At 34.7% G+C, this 20,543-nt stretch overlaps 1 protein-coding gene across 1 annotated transcript in view; it reads right to left on the reverse strand.

Annotated features, from left to right (window-relative positions):
* The window catches only part of CSMD3 (CUB and Sushi multiple domains 3), a 445,444-nt gene that overhangs the window by 108,449 nt on the left and 316,452 nt on the right, over window positions 1-20,543 (reverse strand). Inside the window, exons 33-35 of the mRNA XM_053466566.1 lie at window positions 6,624-6,737; window positions 6,046-6,141; window positions 3,228-3,431 (exon numbers count right to left, since the gene is read on the reverse strand). Of these exons, the coding sequence (XP_053322541.1) occupies window positions 3,228-3,431; window positions 6,046-6,141; window positions 6,624-6,737 (414 nt within the window). The remainder of the gene's footprint in view (window positions 1-3,227; window positions 3,432-6,045; window positions 6,142-6,623; window positions 6,738-20,543) is intronic.

Raw genomic sequence — 20,543 nt, forward strand, 5'->3', positions numbered from 1 at the left:
TGCAGGTTGAATGCAGGTACTGCATCCAACCATGCAAGGTCAATGGAGCCCAGCTCACTAGTGAGAGTGACTAGTAAAAAAAAAAAAAAAAAAAAAAAAAAAAAATTAAAAAAAAAATTTAAAAAATGTTTCAAAAAAATGTCAAAAATATGGTAACATGTAAAAATCCCCACTGTCACCAAAAAAAAAAAAGTTTTTAATAAGCAAGTCCTAAAATTTTTACAAAATATGTCCTAATATCTTTACAAAAATTCCATTATGGAAAGAGTTAAAATATTGGCATTACAAATGCCCATAGGGTGTCTAGTATTAAAAAATATATGATTTGATGGGGTAAATTGAATTGGCCGGGTTCAAAGATGTCCCAAATATGGGACATGGGGCAGATGTCTAAATGGCAAAAAAATACACACCTCACAAAGGCGGCCTTTTACCTCCCAAATAACCCTACAAACCCATGCATGTGGGGTATCGCTGCGCTCAGGAGATGTTACTGAACACATATTGGGGTGTTGTGTGACACGGACATACACCAGGAGCGATAAATTTATACAACATGTGTGAAAAAAATACAAAAAGAATTACTATCATAAAGTTTCACAAAGGGTAGTGGTAAAATTAGTGCATTGAAAGGGTTAAAATACCAGCATTTCAAATACCTTGGGGTGTCTAGTTTTTAAAAATATATGATTTGATGGGGTAAATTTCATTGGCCGGCTTCAAAGATACCTGAAATGGCACATGGGGGGAAGAATTACCAGATTTGGAAAAAAAGGTTTTGAAATGGCAAAACGCTACCTGTACTTATTGCCCCATAACGTGCAGAAAAAAGCAAAAAAACATAAAAACATTGGGTATTTCTAAACTCAGGACAAATAGTAGAATCTATTTAGCAGGTTTTTTCATTCGTTTTTGCAGATGAGTAAAAGTTTTCTGTTTAAAAAGTGAGAAAAAGTAATTTTTTAACAAAAAATCCCCATATTTTATCATTTTTTTTATAGTAAATTAGATGATATGATAAAATTAATGGTATCTAAAGAAAGCCCTGTTTGTCCTGAAAAAAACAATATATAATATGTGTGGGAGCATGAAATGAGAGAGAAGAAAATCACAGCTAAACAGTAACACTGAAAAACGTTAAAAGAGCCATTGTCCCACAATATACTACGAGTAAAAACCCCTATTGTCCTTAAGGGGTTAAGTGTTTCAGATGTTAGATGAAAACAAGTTCGATTGAATAACTTAAAAATAAAATTAGGATTTTACATTTTTTGTATTATTTTTAGTATTTTTCTTCTGCAAATTCCAAAAACAAACTGAACACCAAACCAACACAACCAGGAACCCTAACAGCCAGGAACCCTAACAATTAGACAAATCGTATTTTTATTTTTAGGAAAATGGAACAAAGCAGGGAAAAAAAAATCCTACCATGTGTAAATCAAAATTTTACTGAGCAGTTTCTGCTGGGTGTGCTTCAAGATGTGCAAATGGAACACTTTCGGGAAACATGCTTAAATTCCCAGATATGTTAATTAACCAGCCAATATGCTATTAACATATAACTAGGAAAAGGCAGAAAACTTAAAGAGGTATGATCAAGGGCCATGTCTTGTACAAGCTATTAAAACATTGCCGGTAATAATGATTTATTCAGATGTTAAATGTAACAATGTATTAGAATTGTTAATTGTAACAATATAACTAGGCTAGTCACATGGGTCCTATGTTGATTTGGCAAAGTTACCAACCATGTCGTCCAATCAACCTTATTAAACTTCTATGTGTTGAAATTGGTTTGTCTTCCCTTTATTTCATATGATGCAACCATCATACTGAGGTTGTGACGGCATAAAAAATACTGCTAATTGATGTTAATTATAGATTTTTCTTGTAGAATTATTCAATTTCTATGGAAAGGAAGAGCAAAACCTATCCAGAAGAAATACTTGGGGAAAACATTTTTAATATGTAGGCTGGTTCTTTCCTTTTAACATATTACAAAAGTATAGAATGGATTTTTGATAATTATTCTGAATGAACAGTAAAGACAAAATATATCATTTTAGCCAATGAAACCATCAAAATGTTCAAAATAATAACATTTACAGAAAATGTAAAAAAAAAAAAAAAGCTTAATTAAACAAAATGTCTCTTGCATTACGCATTCTTTAGCCTTACTTGAAAAGCTTCTGTATTGTAAAACCGGATTAAGTGTTTTAATTAACTTTAATTAATTGTTTTAATAAGACTTTGTATGCAAATAGAGACATGTAATTTAGAAAGCCGTAACACCAGAATATAAAATGATTTTTGGAAAATAAAATGACTTTCATATCAGCCTACTTTGTGTTGGAAAATTGAAATCAGCTCTGGTTCCTTATACAAAAAATTACAAATGTATATTTGTTCTAAACGAAAAAAAAAATGTTTTAAAAATTGAAATTTGCACACCTATTTTGTTCTTTTATATGGCAGCAAGATGTATTTATTATATTTTGTAATTATTACATGATTAGTAAAAATTAAAATAATAGCTGTATGGAATATACATTTTCTTAATTACTGTGTTAGTTTCCATAACTTGATAATTGAACTCCTATGTATAACTTGATACAAGATAACCGTATTTCCAACCAAGAAGATCTTAATTTTTTTGGGAAATATTGCAGATTTTGTTTTATATTTAATATATAGTTGGGCTGGTATCAGACATTATAATACTAATATAAGCTCGTTCAATGACAAACCGGTTAGTCTACTTTTTCTTCATGTTGCCTTTCAGCAGGGTTGGTGGAAATACAAGGCTTGTTACTTGGTCTGCTTTCAAAAGATTTGTCTAACACATTAGGAATCACATCTTAAAATACTACAGCCCATGTTTAAAAAAAAAAAAAAAAAAAAAACCAAAGAAAGATCCTGTTTTTGTCTCCACGGGAGGCAAGGTGCTTGATTATACAACTCAGTAATCTATTAATCCAAAAATGAGTAAATACCAAATTAATAGAACTACCGTAATTACTGTATATTGAAAAGGCCAGTCATGTCCATTTTGAAGCTAAACAAGTGACATTGAATTTCCCCAACATTTGATTCCTGGCTATTTGCAGCTGGTCAATGCACCTGCTTTGTGGTCTATTTTTTAATGATAGGTCACATTTTAGTTAACGATATATTTAACTAATAAGTTTACCAGAATTGTACTTTTTATATTTTGAATTACTTACCAATACATGTTGGGAGAGTATCATTCCATTGGGCCAGGGCATTAGGTACAGTCTCACATCTAATGGCTATTGACCCTTGTAGGATATATCCAGGATTACATTCAAAGAGGATCATAGACCCAACAGCAAAGTCATTCCCAATTCTTTTTCCAAAGCGAGGTTCTGGAACTGAACTACATTGAGTGGAACTAGTTCGTGGAACAGCTAAAAAATATAAAAGAATATCAATTTAATCGAATGAAATATATTGATAAAAGTTGCAAAATCTGAAGACATTTTCCTAACAAACAGCAAAGTAAGCCCTCAATTCCAAACATATTGCTAATGAATGGATCACTAACGCTAAAAATTATAATAGAAGGGTAGTCTGGATACATTTGATGTGAAATCCTCTTCTAGTTAGTATGAGACCTTCTTATCAAGGTCAACAGTTGTATATCTTGATTGAGCAGCGACACTTTCCTTTGCTGCTACGATGGATTTTTGGTTGAGAAAGGTGGAAGTGTATGGAAGGTGAGATGATACTGACTAACTAGTTTACCAACATCTAAAACTAACAGGCATCACAAACCCTATGTTGGATTGGTGTGGGGTCTATAAGAAACCCAGTAATGTGGCCAATTGTCTTCGGAGAGCACACTATAAACTATGGAACCCTTTAGAAAAGCTCAGAGCATTCTCAGAGGCTGATAGCATAAAGGCTATCATACTATACACTGTCAAGCACATAATCAAGAGAGAAAACCACAAAACTTGTCACAATGCAACAGATAAGAAACAAAAACAGTATATAATGGAATACACAGAGCTAGGCCTTTATTGAACTGCTGACATTATGGTTGACAAATGACACATGGTGCCACCTTGTAACTATAGCTATTGTTGTGAACTAGGTGTACATTGTTGTGCATTAAAGCATTGACCTGAAAATCAATTACAGATAAAATAAAAATAATAATAATAATAAGTCAATGAAACAAAATCCCTATGGGTTTTGTAGTGTCTTGGACAGCCTCGGGTCTGTAACCGCTAGGTAGTAATGAAAGCGAGAAGTATGCAGATGTGACCCTGTCCACACAGTTTTTTGTTTTTTTTTACCAAAAAAGAAAGTACAATATCAGCTGAGGTACAAATTGTTGACTAAAATGTCTTGTGGATCCATGTCACCGTTTGCCGGTCTTATTTAGGCGCTAAGACCAGACTGGCCCCTAACACTTGAGGTCTAATAAGCATGGGCCGATTCTGCTTGTTGATTACAATACACAGAATGTTATACATCTACTAAATCTATCATCTTAGCAAGTCTAAAATGTTTAAATTCTATATTAAATGATGAAAAGATTTTCATTTTGTATAAAACTAGGCCTATTTCTCAGATTGTAAGCTTATTTGAGTAGGGCCCTACTCACCTGTTTCTGTAAATCAAGTTATTATGTTATATACTACTTATTATGTCCTGTCTACCCATTGTACAGCGCTACCAAATATGATGATGCTATATAAACAATAAATAATAATAATAATATAAACACGATCTCGAAAATCAAGCCACTTTCAACTCAAAAAATAAAAAAACTATACCAAATGTCCATAGGTATACGTTATAATTTATACAATTAGATATAATTGCTGTGTTGCCCCATTAGATAATGCGTACCATAAATATGTCCAAATGCTATAAAATGTATTTGTACAAAAGAACTGTCCCACTGCAGATTTATGGAAAAAGTAAAGTGTTTATTGAAAAGCAAAATGGCGGTCAATAGTTTGGCCTTGATATTGACCAATTTTGCCCACTTTAGTCTCTCTCAATGTGTTTAGACTAAAATAAGCCAGAAAGGTACAATCTATAATATCCACATATCCATACGAATTGCAAAGTAACCAAATTTTGGTAAAATTGGGGTTTTGAACAAAGCCACTAAATGAGGCCAGACCTCCATGAATTGCATGAAAACTAAGCAAAAAGAGAAGATAATATATAGAAGATGAAGAAGTGGTCGTCAGAGGCGGAAGTCAGGGAGATATTTAGAGAGAGAGTGAACGAGAATGTGAGAGAGGTAATGTGGGCATCAGGCAACAAGTTTAATTCCCAAATTAAAAATGCCCCTGACTTTTAAGCCAAACCAAATAGGCAGAGAATTAAATTAAATGCCTTAAAATGAATGAGCCAAAAATGAACTAAAAAATTTGTCCGAATAGGTTTTGTCCCATTTGCACGTCTATCTGATATACTGTATAGGTGTTTCTATTAAAAATCACAGAATTAAACATGCAATACCATAAAACGTTTATGTCCCAGGAATCAAGCGAACATTACTACAACATTACAACATAACTATTTGCCTCCCTCTCTTGATCAGTATACTTTTTGAATGTATACTGCACAATTACAGAGAAAACAGTATTAAACAATATGTTTTGTATAATTTGAGAATATTACTCTTAAGAGAAAACAAAATAAAACTATGGTGTTTTTATGTTGTAAAAGTATAAAATTGCCACATAACCGACAATAATAATACTACAAATCATAAGGAACAGGTTTCATTTTCTTATTGATTTGACTTGTTACAAACACAAAGGCCCTAACTTCCTGAAAAATGTTTATTATTAAAAAAGAAGTGATCTACAACTTGAAATGGTGAATGGTCACATTCATGGGATGAAACGATCACACAAAAAAATGTCAAAGCTTGGAGTTCACAAACAGCTAAGACAAATTGTAAATATTATTTGGAGAAAATATTTGCTAAAATGTGTCTATTGATTTTCGGGAAAATAATTGACATGTTTTTATAATTTCTCACGTATTTACCTTGATAGGCAAAGTGAAATCCTTTCGATGTCATAGGTCCAATAGAAGTAAATTTAATTATTATCTGGTTACCAGAACTTAGTGGAAGCGTTTCCCCTACTCAACAAAATAAATAAAACAATATTTATTAACATGTCAACAAATCTGATAATTTAAAATGTACTAATATGTTTGCTAGGTAAAACATTTGTGTGTTGGGCTAAAAATTACATCAGCTGGAGTAATATCAATAATTGTGAGAAAATAAATTTATATTATTCATCATTTTTTATCGATTATAAATGGTATTGGTCTATTTGTTTGATTTCTATACATAATGCCATTGATCTATCTGTAAAAGATATTTAATTCAATTTAAATGAGTTGTAAATAATCAAATATTTAACTTACTTTATATCAGGGCAGTGATCATGTTAATATCTTCAAGCCCAAAGCCATAATAAGATCAGCATAATTTGTGGAGAAGTAACTCAGATTTCCACTTTATAACTTCTATGTTTCTAATATTTACTAAACATCCTAATAAAATAATAGTTTAACTGCCCAATGGGTATTTGGCATCTCCGTTAAAAATGTACCTGAATGAGATCCTGAGAGAGATGACAAGAGAGACGACTGATGAGTGGCTCCATCATATACCTCAACTACATCATGAAGAGATGTCTGGAAAAACACAAACTGGCCAAAAACCACTAACCAGTAGCAACAAATAAACAAAAACAAAATAAAAAGGGAGAGAAAAGAGAAGAAATAATAATCATGCTTCAAGTTCATGATCATTTAATAGTTTAAAAAAGATTTTTTAAAAAAAATTGCTTCTAGTCTCATATAATTCTATATAAGATGCTACCTATCACTCTTTTAAACTACAATAAATAATAATTATACAGACATAGTAAAAACTATTAATAGTAATATTAATTAATATTACAGAAAAGTTAAGCATCTTATAAGTAAACTTGGAAATCAGAGCAAACATTATCTCCAAATAAATTAGAATAAGCATGTTTGCCAAACTATTTTAGGAGCAATCTAAAAATTAAATAGCAAGAATAATACATTTTGAAAGGGATATGGGTTACATTAGTAAATTATAATTAAATCAATTATTCATTGGTATTACTTGCAGTTCAAGTAAGGTGCACAATTGAAAGGCCAGTTTAAAGGACTTTCAAATTAGGTTAGAAACTACTTTGCTCCTTTGCCACATTATCTCCCACTTTTAATTTTCATTTAATAAAATGAGAGTCTTTATTAAATATCTTGTGAACTGCATTCATGAGCAAGCAGTTCTTTAGTCATATGAACCCAGATACAACCCCCCCCCCAATACATGGAAATGGATGTTTCATGTGCTTGATGCATATACAACCCTTATTTCTCTCCTCTAAAGTGATTATTAATCGTATGAAAATAAAGGTAAAGTCCCACTGAAAACTGAGATGATATTGTTCTATTCTCACATGGGGTTAATTTACTCAAAACTTTTACCAAAAAAAAAATGTATGGAAATGATTCTTATACAAATAATTTTACTGCTTCGAATAGGAATCTTCTATAAATCTTAAAAAACAAAAGAATTTTTAAACAATATATAAACATTCTACTGGCCATGGTACTTCCTTTCTCTTTAAAGAAAGATGTGGTTAGTCCACTTGGGCATTTGAATTTTATATAATGTATACAGTGCACCCAGTATATAAGATCCGTGGCTTTTTTCATGTCTGGGAATGTAAACATTGTCGCCCTTATAGATCATTCCTAGTGATAATATACACGACATTGTGATATACGTTGTATACAGTGATGTATTTTCCTCAGGTGCTGCCCTAGGCCCAACTAGATTATCCTCACTGCGGCACCCCATGGTGCTCAAAGGCGGGCAGCACGTTTTAATGCATCCTATAGAGGATCTGCCGGCTCGGCACGCTCTTCCATGGTGTAAATTGGCTGGTTTAGGAACATCAGAGATCTCCATTATAACAGGCCCACTGAACAATGGCACACTGGGGGACAGGTTGCCTCGACCTGACGTCCCAGGTCTAGAACTGGTAGGCCTAGGCTGGACCATGTCACTGGTTATATTATATTATTATATACATTACATTATTTTGTTGTCATACATATTATTAATATATTATACACACATGGGTGGGCAAACAATTAAGCCGGTACTTTTTCCTGTTTGTGAATTATACTTCGTAGTATCTTACTGTTTATACTGAGCTTTATATATTGAATAGCGTGTATATGATGTGGGTGGATTTATAGAAAATGTTCATGCTAACGTCGCAGGATGTTCTTTACTTAAATTATTAAAATGAAATAGTTTTTGGGAAATAACCCATAAGTCAGCAATAGATTCCTGATGATGTGACGTGAAGTGTCAGATTAGCTGAATGAGCCAGGACTCCCTACCTATGATATTGAATTTGCCCTTCATCATCTTTTCTACTACCTCGATGCGTCGTCATTAATTATTAGTGTCTGAGCACGCTTCACAGTATTTTATTCCTCCCCACTTCCCCTGCAAGCCTTTTAAGAGTATGCCTGTCGCTCTTCGTTTCCAGCTAAAACATACATTCTGCTCATATATATATATATTTATATATAGGGAGAAGGGCATAAAATATTCATAATCTGATCAATGTATGCTATCTGAAATTGCTTTTTGAAGCTGTTTAGGAATTGGAGAGAGAGTGGCTGGTTTGTCAACCTTTTTTACGATAAACAATATCAGGCTATTAGAAAAATAACATGCATTTATGCATTTGTGAATGGATATATTAATAAATATTTTTCTTTTCTAAGATGTATTAGTTTATTTGGGGTATTCTACGTAGGGTTACATTCAAATATAGACTCATTTTATGTATTTGTTTAAACTATAATATGAAATATTATATGCTGTTTATGGGGAAAAAATCAATCATTTTTTAATGAATCAAAGTAAACTTTACAGTGGCCCAAGTTTTTAGCACATTCTCATTCTTACATCAGAACAACTTGTGCTATGACAGGTAATAAAATACACTTTCATTGATCTATTATCCCTGCGGACTACCTTTTAAAGTTTAAATTGTCAGTTGTTAGATTTAACCCGCCTTACTGTACATAACTTGAGACAACCGGCATGCCAAAAAAAACAGCTTGGATATTCACTGATGTTCGATTTTGTTGACTTGATGCAATTGCATGCAAGTGGAAGTACTATAAAGGGCTTTAACAAGGTAATAATAGTTCTGAATACGTTAAACGTAAGTGGAGTAGCCTCCAGTACAAGTAAAAGAGCACAACACAGATGCAGACACTCTGTAGGAAAGATGGAGGCTGATGGGACATTTGACGTTTCGCCGCCTATCAAGTGATTGTAAGAAGCAGGGCCACATGTTCCATAAATATCATAGATACTTACTTATAGAATCACTTGTTAAGCATGGATTGCAGACTGGTTAGAAAGGAGTTGCAATAATCCAGGCGGGATATCACAAGGGAGTGGATTAGTAACTCGGTGGTGTCTTGTGTGAGGAAAGGGCGGATTTGGAAGATGTTTCTCAGGTGGAGGCGGCAGGATTTGGTGAGGGACTGGATGTGAGGGATGAAGGAGAGAGCAGAGTCGAGGGTCACACTGAGGCAGGGAACCTGGTCTGTTGGTTGGATAGTGGAGTTGTCAACAGTAATAGAGATGTCAGGAAAAGTGGACAGAGCAGATGGCGGGTTTACCATGAGTTCGGTCTTAGAGATGTTGAGCTTTAGATAACGGGAAGCCATTCACAATGCCCTGAGCAGCTCTGAATTATTAGTAAGGCCATAATATATCATATTAGAAGAATACAAAATTGGTTGTAAACATGTCATATGGCAATGCATGGGGGAGGGGTAATAAACTGTGTTTTGTAACATTTTGACGGTGCGTTAATGTGCCTACGCTTAATTTGTTGGGTTTTCTTTATTTACTGGGAAAGGTGAGGCATGGTGGACCTTTACTGATTAATTAGACTAATTAAATCTGATTCTATACAACTTTCATACAACAAATTCAACTGTCTTAGTTTTTCAGCCCCATAAATACCTTAAAGAGCATATGTTTTAAACTGAACCAAACCATCAAGAAAATGTTTGACGTGATTAAGATGAATAAAAATAGCATCTATGAAGAATAACCATAACAGAATTGGACATAATAAAGGAAAATGTTTTATTTACAACCATACATGATCCTTTAAGAGGATTTCAAAAGCCCACTTAAAAAAATGCTAAATAAAGACTTTCTAAAAGGTACCTAACACTCGGTTCCATGTATAATTTATTAGAATGCATTCGACGATAAGTATAGGTTAGCACTTTATTTAAAGGCCCTAAGTCACATTTAGAATTTGCAGAGTGGACAGATCCCAAAATGTATATTGCATTAAGTATTTTTTTGTTTTTATGTAGTGGAATGTTAAAATTATTTTTTTATGGAGTTATGCTACAGTATCAGAGTGATAACTTTCTAAAAGGTTCACAGACAATGTCAACTACAACATCATTTCAATTTCACTTGATATATTGTGTAATGTGCATATCAATGGAGCGCTCCAAATCTATCCCAGATGCTCTAGGTATGACAGCAAATTATTGAGCTCCTATATTTTGAGTTGCAATTAGGTTTCAATCCACCCGCCCTTCTCCTTTCCACTTCCAGTAACGCCTAGGTCCTCTCACGTATCTGCCTCCGTAGCCCAGCACCAACCTTACATATCAACAAGGAGGAGAACTTCTGGGCCAACATATGCAGGAGGCTCACTGTTTGATATCAACTACAATCAGTTTATTATAACACTGACTCTCTTAAATAGCGCCAGATTTTTAGATATTTAGAAGTTATTTTATGCTAGTAGAAGCTGTATTGTTAATATGTACTAGTGTATATCTTCATTGCTCAGTATTTGGCTTGATTTAATCATGTGTGATGCTCATTAATGTATGCATTTGGGTTAATATATGAAAATCACCACAGTAGCTGAGACAGGGTTTGGCTCAGAGGATTTGGTAATCAGCTAATATAAGACCATAGGGTAGGAAGGACCCAAAGTTCTGCCCACCTCCCACTCCTTACGGTGAGGTAGCTCTGCCCCATATGACTACATTAAATGACATTACATTTATTTATATAGCGGCAGCAGATTCCATCATGACTAGTCACGCTCCTCAACTCAACCCCACCACACACAGGAACATTTCTATCAGACCATCAGTGGTAGGTTGCATGGTATGATCACCAAATATTCCAATGGATCCTATGCTCTTGTACCGCTTTGCACATAAACCCCAATGTTTTGTTTCTTTTGTGCTTCTTGGCTGTTTGCATGAATTGAACATGAATGTTAAACTTCGGAATTTTGAGAAACCATGACCAATATTCATACACACCACTCGTACTGTCTTGTCACTTGTAGGTTGATCTATTCAGACACCCCTGAAGTGCTGTAGAGTACGAATATACAGATGGTTCAACCCATGAATGCATCAAGCAGCTCTTAGAACTATCAGTGCTGTAGGTAAATATTGATCTACTTTCTTAGAAATGTTACTGTGCTTGTTCTTTCCCCCACGGCATCTATAATTCAGAATACAGACTCTCGAGACTTTCCTGCAGTGCCTTCTAGCTTTTAAAGTCTCTCACTAATATAACAAATGCTTATATAGTTTTCGGAGAAGTGAATAAACCTAAGCATTCTCCTTTTGCCCTTGTCCTTAGATCTGGGAATCACAAATACGTGTTTCAAGCTGCATGTTACAAAGCCTTACTGGGAAACGTAGTTTAATAAGTTACATTGTACTAAATCCACTAAGAAAATGTAAGCTCTGGAGAAATACTATATGTACATTTTGGATAGCAGTAGCTACATATAGTTGGGGTTTTCTAGATATAGGTACATAGTTTATTGGATCTATATGTGCATTTATTATTCTGTGTGTCCCTCCCTCTTTCTATACACATTTATTCATTGTGGACTTAGAATCTGTATTCTATATTTATATATTGTGCTCTACATATTTCAATTCAGCACATATATTGTAGATTATTTATATCCCTCCTCTGCCTGCTCTACTTAGCTGGCTAACTTTCTGGAACTATACTCTCGTCTATCTCTCTTGAATCTGAAATCCACTCTCAACACTCTTATGAGACCCCTTTTACTTGACCAATTTACTTATTGCTAATTTCGAGGGTCACTGCCCTTTACTAATACGTTTGGAGCCTTCTGCCACTTTTTAACACTGCAGAGAGCAGATCACCTTTCTATTCTTCAAACTACTCAGGATCTCGGCAATTGTTTTTTTTTATTTATTTCTCGTCTTAACTGTTTCATCACACTTTATTGTCTCCTTTTCCATTTACATACCCTTTCCACTTTTGAACTTCTTATCTGCTTTCTCTCAATGCTAACATTCTTTTGACAGTCTCCCTCACTGTCAATGGTGTAATCATCACCCCGTTACACATGCTCTTCTCATTTGCCCTTCATAGTTACTCTTAGCCCCTTTCTAACACAAGAAAAGCTCTTGTTCATGCATTCAATATCTCTCTTCTTGACTACTAAAGTCTTAGCTGGTCTCCTTCCAATCTTACCTATTGTTCTAACAGCTCTAACATCATCCAATGATCTTCATCTGGCCTCCACTCTTATTGCTACCTCTCATGCTCAAATATAAGACTTCTCAACGGCTGCCATTTGCTTTGGAATTTGCTTTGGCTGCCTCATCTTTTCTAGCCTCACTCTTGCTATCAGACACCTCATCTATACCTTTTACTAACAGGGTCCATTCAAACATTGTTCTAACCCCACCACTTATAACAAAAATGTCCTCTTTGACTACTTGAAACAATGGGAGATATGAAAACCTAGATTTATCACAAGTTAACGGAAGCAGAAACACATAAAGCTATATGGAGCTTCTGCTTACTTTAAATGATCTCTGTATGCATTCAAATGTATTATTTATGCTGTTGAGTTTTAATTATTGGTTGCTTGTAACTGAAAGGTAGTACTTGGATGTTTTAGCTATGCAAAACAAAACAACTTTTGAAACACTGGAACTGCTACATGCATCGGACATTGGAAATGTGTAAATGAAGCAGTCATTAACTTCTGCAGATTATCAACACATTTAATAATTAGAGGGTTTGCATGTCACTTTGTACGCTATTAAGCACTGAATCCATAATGCCATCCCTAATTAAATTATTTTTCTCTCTCAATTTACATATTGCTACTTTGGTGGAATTAAATAGACTAAAATTCTATTATGTTAACCATTTAATGTCATTAGAACACTTTAATTGCCATACCAATATGAAGGCATCATTTCCTGCAGACAAAAATTTAGTTTGAAAAATATAGGTATCCTTTTTTAAATATTTAAGCCAGTTCTCTCTATAACCTTGACTCTCCAAAGTACAAATATTCATTCTTTAAAAAAGAACAATGAGATTATATAATTTATATTAACATTACTTTTATTAATTAATTTATCATTGTTTAAAAAGAAAATAATTTGTGCGAATATTATTTTTAGTGAGAACAATGTGGTCAAAGAGAAGCGGGAGGGGGGTATTTTTGGAGCTCTGTTATGGTATCCGTCTGCTGTCAAAGAATTTTTTTTTTTAAAATACAGCTTTTTGCCAGAAAAAAGTATGTCTCTCAATGGACCCGGTCAGGTCAATCTAGCAACATAAAATCTGACTGCAGATAATTAAGACCATGATGTGAAGACTCAATAATAGCGATAATTGCATATTATCCCAAAAATCAGACAGCACCAATGTTGAGGTATATAAACAATACAAGAGGATAATTTCCATACAATAGTCACAGCAAAAGACACATAGTTCTCCATCAGGCCCTCCTTTGCACACAGCTCACAAAAAATACCGGTTGGATATCAGTTCTAGGTGTAAATACTGGCCATATATGTTTCTGTCCTGTAAGTCCTGACCCGATGTACCCACCACCCCAAAAACAGAACCCCTAACAAGGCCAGGGCCCATAGTCTATAAGGAGGAGGTTGGCCCCGAGGCCCCTGTGACAACCACCATCTCTTATAAGAAAAATACTTTTTGTCAACATGATTTGCCTTTAAAACTTTGGTCAAATGGTCATTTACCAGCATATTACTTGACAAGAAAGAACAAAAATTGTTTATTTTTTATCATTTAACAAAATGCAAAGTTAGTGAATAGAAGAAAAACCTAAATCAAATCAATATTTGGTGTGACTGTCCTTTGCCTTCAAAACAGCATCAATTCTTGTAAGTACACTCGCACATAGGTTTTTAAGGAACTCGGCAGGTAAATTATTCCAAACATCTTGGAAAACTAACCACAGTTCTGTGGATTTAAGCAGCCTCAGTTGCTTCTATCGCTTCATGTAATCCAAGACTGGCTCTATAATGCTGAAATCAAGGCTCTGCGGGGGGCCAAACCATCACTCCCAGGATTTACGCTGAAAATAGATCTTAGTTATTGTGGCTGGGTCATTGTCATGCTACAGAACAAATTAGTGCTAATCAGATGCCTCACTGATGCTACTGCATGATGGGTAAGTATCTGCCTGTACGACTAAGCATTGAGGAGGCCATTAATTCTGACCAAATCCTCAACTCCATTGTTGCCTGCAAACACTCATTTTTATACTGCTTTGTATCCCTTCAGTGACAGCCAAGTATTTCACATTTTGACTCATCAGTCCACCGCACCTGCTGTCATTTTTCCTCACCCCAGTTCCTGTGTTGTTGTGAAAAGTTACATTGTTTATCCTTGTTACCTTGTTGTGGGAGGTATGGCTTTTTGGCCACAAGTATTTCATGAAGACCACTTCTGACCAGACCTCTCCGGACAGTAGATGGGTGTATATCTGATACGTTGCTTATGCAGTGTAACTACCTTGTGTCTTGTTGCTGTACTTAGTCTTGCAAAGCTGTGTGGCTTTTGACATTACGCGTGTTAGTGAGTTTGGCTGTTCCTCATCCAGTTTTATTCCTCTTACACGCCTGTTTCTATTTCACTTAATAATTATGTTTCCACCTACATATCAAATTGATGATCATTAACACCTGTTTGCTATAATTGTTTAATCATACACCTTACTATAGGCCTACAAAATCCCTTACTTTGGGCAAAGTCTACCTTTCCAGAAGATGCTTTGAAGGCAAAGGGTGGTCACACCAAATATTTCTTTGATTAACATTATTCTTCTAGATTTTTTGCACTTATTTTGTATTTTGTTAAATGATACAACATAAACTGTTAACATGACCATGTTCTTACTTACAGCATTGTTCACACCAGCCTAAAACTTTTGCACAGTACTGTATATATATATGTATATATATATATATATATATATATATATATATAGACACTGTATATACACACGCAGTACACATTTTCTTGTACTATTTCTTTTTTCTTTTAGAAACTAAACACATTTCAGCCAGCATGTATTTTAATAATCGTGATTATGGTTATCATTGTGTTCATATTTCTAATTTCCTGATGTCTTCTAAAATCAATATCAAAATCCATTTGGTTGTCAGCCAAAAAAAAAGAAAATGACAACAACAAAATTATAAGGACAGCAGATGGGAATTTGGCCCTCGCTACATTAACCATATTATCATCTCATTCTCCCTTGTTTTGAGCAAGCATTTTAGTTTCATTAATAGCTATTAGCGTCAATATTATTTATAAAACACCACAGCAAAATAAATGGTGATTATTGCTGTTAAACAATCATAATAGTAAGATTAAAACAGAATTATTCTGAACAGAGACAGCATTATGATACGCATAGCTTGAAATTCAAACTGTATTTTTAATTTAAACCACATCAGTGCTGCTCACCTGTAGGTTTAAGAAAGTAGCGTTTGGCATCGATTAATGCGGTTTTAATTATCTGTTTTCATGCCTCTGGCCAGTCCTGTTTTTCAGGGAAAAGTCCTATTTTTAAGCACTGTTTTGCTGTCCCTAGGAGTTGCCCCACTGTCACAATTTTGCAGTTAATGGGAACCATGGGCCAGCTGAGGAAATCCATGTGGACTTTTTGCCATAATCAGAGGCTTGAGTACCGGCGTACCCCTTACCGCCACTTGTCTTACCCCTCCAAAACAGGTGTCCCTATTTGGATACCTCACATGTTGAAGGTATGTTGCTCCACCAATTCCACTTATTAAACCAGCAGTCTATGTGTTAAGAGACGGTCATAACGGGGAGCTCTCTGGGTTTTGGCCGAGACGCCACTTCTCCAGGCCGCCACCCGAAAAATGGAAGGGTTTTCCATCCGCTTTACCCCACCATCACCTTTATTATTGGTAAACCTCACTTGGTGGCTATGTTTCTATCTTTCTGTCTTTTTCCTAGTAGTATACAATAATCATTACCAAAAATTGAATGCCAGAATATATATATTTATACATATCTATCGATATATATATCTATGCTGGTTTTTATATTTCCATTAAGATTTTAAAACCAAGCAAGCGTTCAAATAAATGCAGACTGGTAGGTTCAGAAAAATTGTTTTTTAAGCAGCTTACATCGTTTTCACTTCATAATTGCAAACCTCAAATTAAATTGATTCTGCTTTATATGTAAAAACGCTACATGTTATCATCCTGTTGGAATACTTTTTTGTTGTTCTTTACATCAAGTTATTCTTTGGATTGTTCGACTGAAACCAATTTACACCTCTCTCTGTTAATGCAATATGATGCCGCCCAAAGCTATTTGATTTTCTTCACTGGATTTGGCAAAACGATTCAGCTATATCTGTCTAGGAATAAATCATCCATAATTCACAATGTCTCATTTTACCTTAATTCTCTATGGCATGTAACAAAGCAAATTCAATAAAAAAAAAAGGTAATAATGGCGTTTTTAATATTGGATTAATGGTAATGTAAACATTCATATTAAATACATTTTACCCATCCTCCTGATTATCACTTATGCAAATAATATTAAATGGATGTATAAACATAAAATTGATGCAGCAAAACCCGTTTATTACTGTATGTCCTATCGTATTAATAACTGAAACCGTGCAATGGGAACTGTCAGATAATTAAAAAGTCTCATTCAGTAACAACCAAATAAATTAATACTTTAAACTGGTTTTATTTATTGGTATGGGGTGATGAGTCAGAATATAACCCATATATAAAGATATAAAGATATATAAAAAAAAATAACCACTATAAACACTATATTACATACATAAATAAAATGTAAGTATTAACTAATAAAAATCATGAAATATATATATATATATATATATATATATATATATATGTTATCTCTAGAAAAAGACAGACTTGGGTAACTAACGCATTGTTTTCAGTAATGGCTAAATTAACTGCAAAAGTCCACTTACCTTCACAGTAAAATACACTGCTGAATGTAACTCATAATCAGTGTCAAGCCTTAGGCAATTTTACTCTTATGTGATTAGCCCTTTAGGCTAAAAAACATTTGGTTATAAGAACATCCCGTGTATTGTCGCAAATGTCAGGTAATCTAAATGATACTAATGCTAATGTACACATACTCATGCTAACACCTACGTAGACACAGTCATGCTAACACACACACTTACACATATGTACTAACATACATACACACATACATACTTTTTCCCTTCCTCCCCAGCTCCCTTATCCTCCCATTCTCCTATACCCTCGCCAACTTCTTTACCACTTTATCTTGCCTGGAGCCTCCTTTTTAGCTGTCTACAGCACACTGTTGAAGAATTGTGTACTGGCCCTCTGGGTCAATTACCCCCAGGCCCCCGGGGCCATCCGTGATGGTATTTGGACATACTAGACTCTCAACAGTATTGTAAATAGCCCACAGATCAATGTAACTGACTAAGATGTCCATCAAATCTGTAAATGAAAACACTTGGTACAGTTTTTTTTTGCATCATATTGAGCCAATCTTTGAATTCAATCAAGCACATTGATATAACAGAAGCCCTTGTGAATAATACTTTAATACAAGCCGAGTATTCATCTTTTATAAAGTATACTAATATGTTTTGACATAACAAATAATCTGTAAATTCTCACTCCTTCGCATCGCGCAGGTCAAGACTCCTTTCAGATGGAGACATACAATATTAGATCTCGCAAGCAGATGGGACTTCTTAAAATGTCAAGCAAAGGAAACGGCTAAGCCTTCTGGGAGAATAAGTCGTGAGTTATTCATCTTCAAGCGCAAGACTTGATATTGAAAACACAGCTGACTTGCCATAGAGTGCACCTCCTGAATAATTATGACCACATACGTTATCCAAACAGATTTTGTAATCCAAAGTTTCACTAAAATGCGAAATTCCCAACTTCCCATTTTAAATCGAAAAAAAAATACAAATTGCGTTAATTTATTTTAAATCAAATGCTAAATTACAATTTAAAATAAAACACATTTTTTGCTTCTTATTATATTATGTTCGGCATTAATCAGAAGTGTTATGTGTTAACTGCCAAACTTGCAACATATGCTACTGTATGCTATTCTGTTTTCACCACGTCACCACTAATGGTAGATGTCAGAAATCTAGCAGCAGGTGTCCCAGACTTGTGCTTTCCTCATCATACTTGTCTCGGAAACATGATTTGACTGCGATGGTTTTCAACCGCAATGACCTTTAAGTCTAGTTTCTTTGTGACATTAGTTATGGTGAAAGAATACTTGCGAGACAAGGTCATAGAAATGGTACAGTGCTCATGAAGCCTTTGCCAGTTTGATGCTGAATCATATTGCTCTCCAGAGTGACACTTCATCAAAACCACTCTGCGGTCTACCATTCCACGGGAATAGGTAAAGTTCTAAATACCACACTACAGCTGCTTCGCAGATTTATTAAGGTCATGAACCGAGAGGAATCATATGTACTGTCACAGACCATATTCGCTGTAACAACTACCTTATAAAACAACTTCTTTCAAGGTGAGCGGCTAAGTGACTTGATATCAAATATGCATTTATTATGTGATGATTACTATCATTCACGTCCCGACAAAAATAAATATGGACAAAAACAGGTTATTAGCCATATATTTTCTCAATAGATTATTTTTTACTCCAAGGGAACTCCAACAACTTTGAAATATAACTCGCGTACTCTGTATGAATATATGCAACTGTCAATTCTCGTCTTGTCAGACCCCTTGAATTTATGTATTGTATTAAGCGCTGCGTAAACCGTTGGCGCTATATAAATAAAAGATAATAATAATAATAATAATAATAAAGGCAGAAGTAGGTACAGTCATTTTTCGGTTCATTTTTGTCCCATTCGTTTTCAGATAATGAATTTTGTTCCCTGTCCATTCGGTTCGGCCAAAAATTCAGGAGCATTTTTGATACGGGGAACGAATTAAAATCTATGGGAATGCACAAGTCTAATGTCTATTGATATACTTAAAGTATCCTGATTTTTTTATATATATTGGCGTCAATGAAAAGAAATGGCTTAGGAGACCTAGTGCCTACCACCCACTGTCTGACCTTTGCTTGTTGTGACATCTATACAAGCCGTTTAAGAGTTTAAATACACAAGAGTAGGGCAGAGTGAAAATTCAATTATATCCAAAAACCGGCATAAATGAAAACAGTACTGAACAAGAACAGAGCTATTTTTACCTATGCAGCTCTCTCTATCTCCGATGCCTTAGAAGCTGTCAGTAGTCACGTCTCCACAGAGGATATCGTTGTAACATTGTTAAGAAGTTCAAAATCTGGTAAAAACATTTTAAGTCCCAATGTAAAAGCTCCTTACACGTATTTTCTATGTGACTTGGGGATCTTTTTTTTTTTAAAACCATAAGAAACAAAATAGCATTTTGGGTGGAATGTTTTCCTTATTAAAAGCCAGCCCTCACTGAGCCGTGTTACAATCAGGTCACACAACGCGTGGCAATTGTTCTCTGCTGCATGTTGCAGGACTCAAAAGGATCGCCGCTTTGTGGGACAAGTGAGAGGTATGGACCCGTCAGAATGCCGGGGCCCTGACGTCATTGCTGCAAGGCCCCTCAGAATAATTGCTGAATGTGTTCCATTGTTAATCTAGCCGAGATTATGGAGGATTTTTGACTCCATCCATATCAGAGGATCTCCCCAGCCAGCCCATGATCTCCACTTTGCCCAAAAGCGGGATAATGGGGGTGATTGGTGGGACAGTGACAGAAAATCGTCACTGTCCCACCAGAAAAAGGATGCTTGGGAGTTATGCAACGAGCGTATTTGTATAAGAAATACACTGGTCCTACAGATGTTACGATCTAAAAGCAAACAATGGAATGCTATTGATTAGACCATTATAGTTGTTTATATGGTGATAAAACCACTTTAACAACATTCCTCTCGAAACTCTCCTCTAAGTAATATTTTTGTTAATATAACATAACCTATTTGAAAGTGGACTCCAGATGCAGAAGTAGAACCCATC

Source organism: Spea bombifrons, chromosome 5 (assembly GCF_027358695.1).
Source record: "Spea bombifrons isolate aSpeBom1 chromosome 5, aSpeBom1.2.pri, whole genome shotgun sequence".
Taxonomy (NCBI): Eukaryota; Metazoa; Chordata; class Amphibia; order Anura; family Pelobatidae; genus Spea; species Spea bombifrons.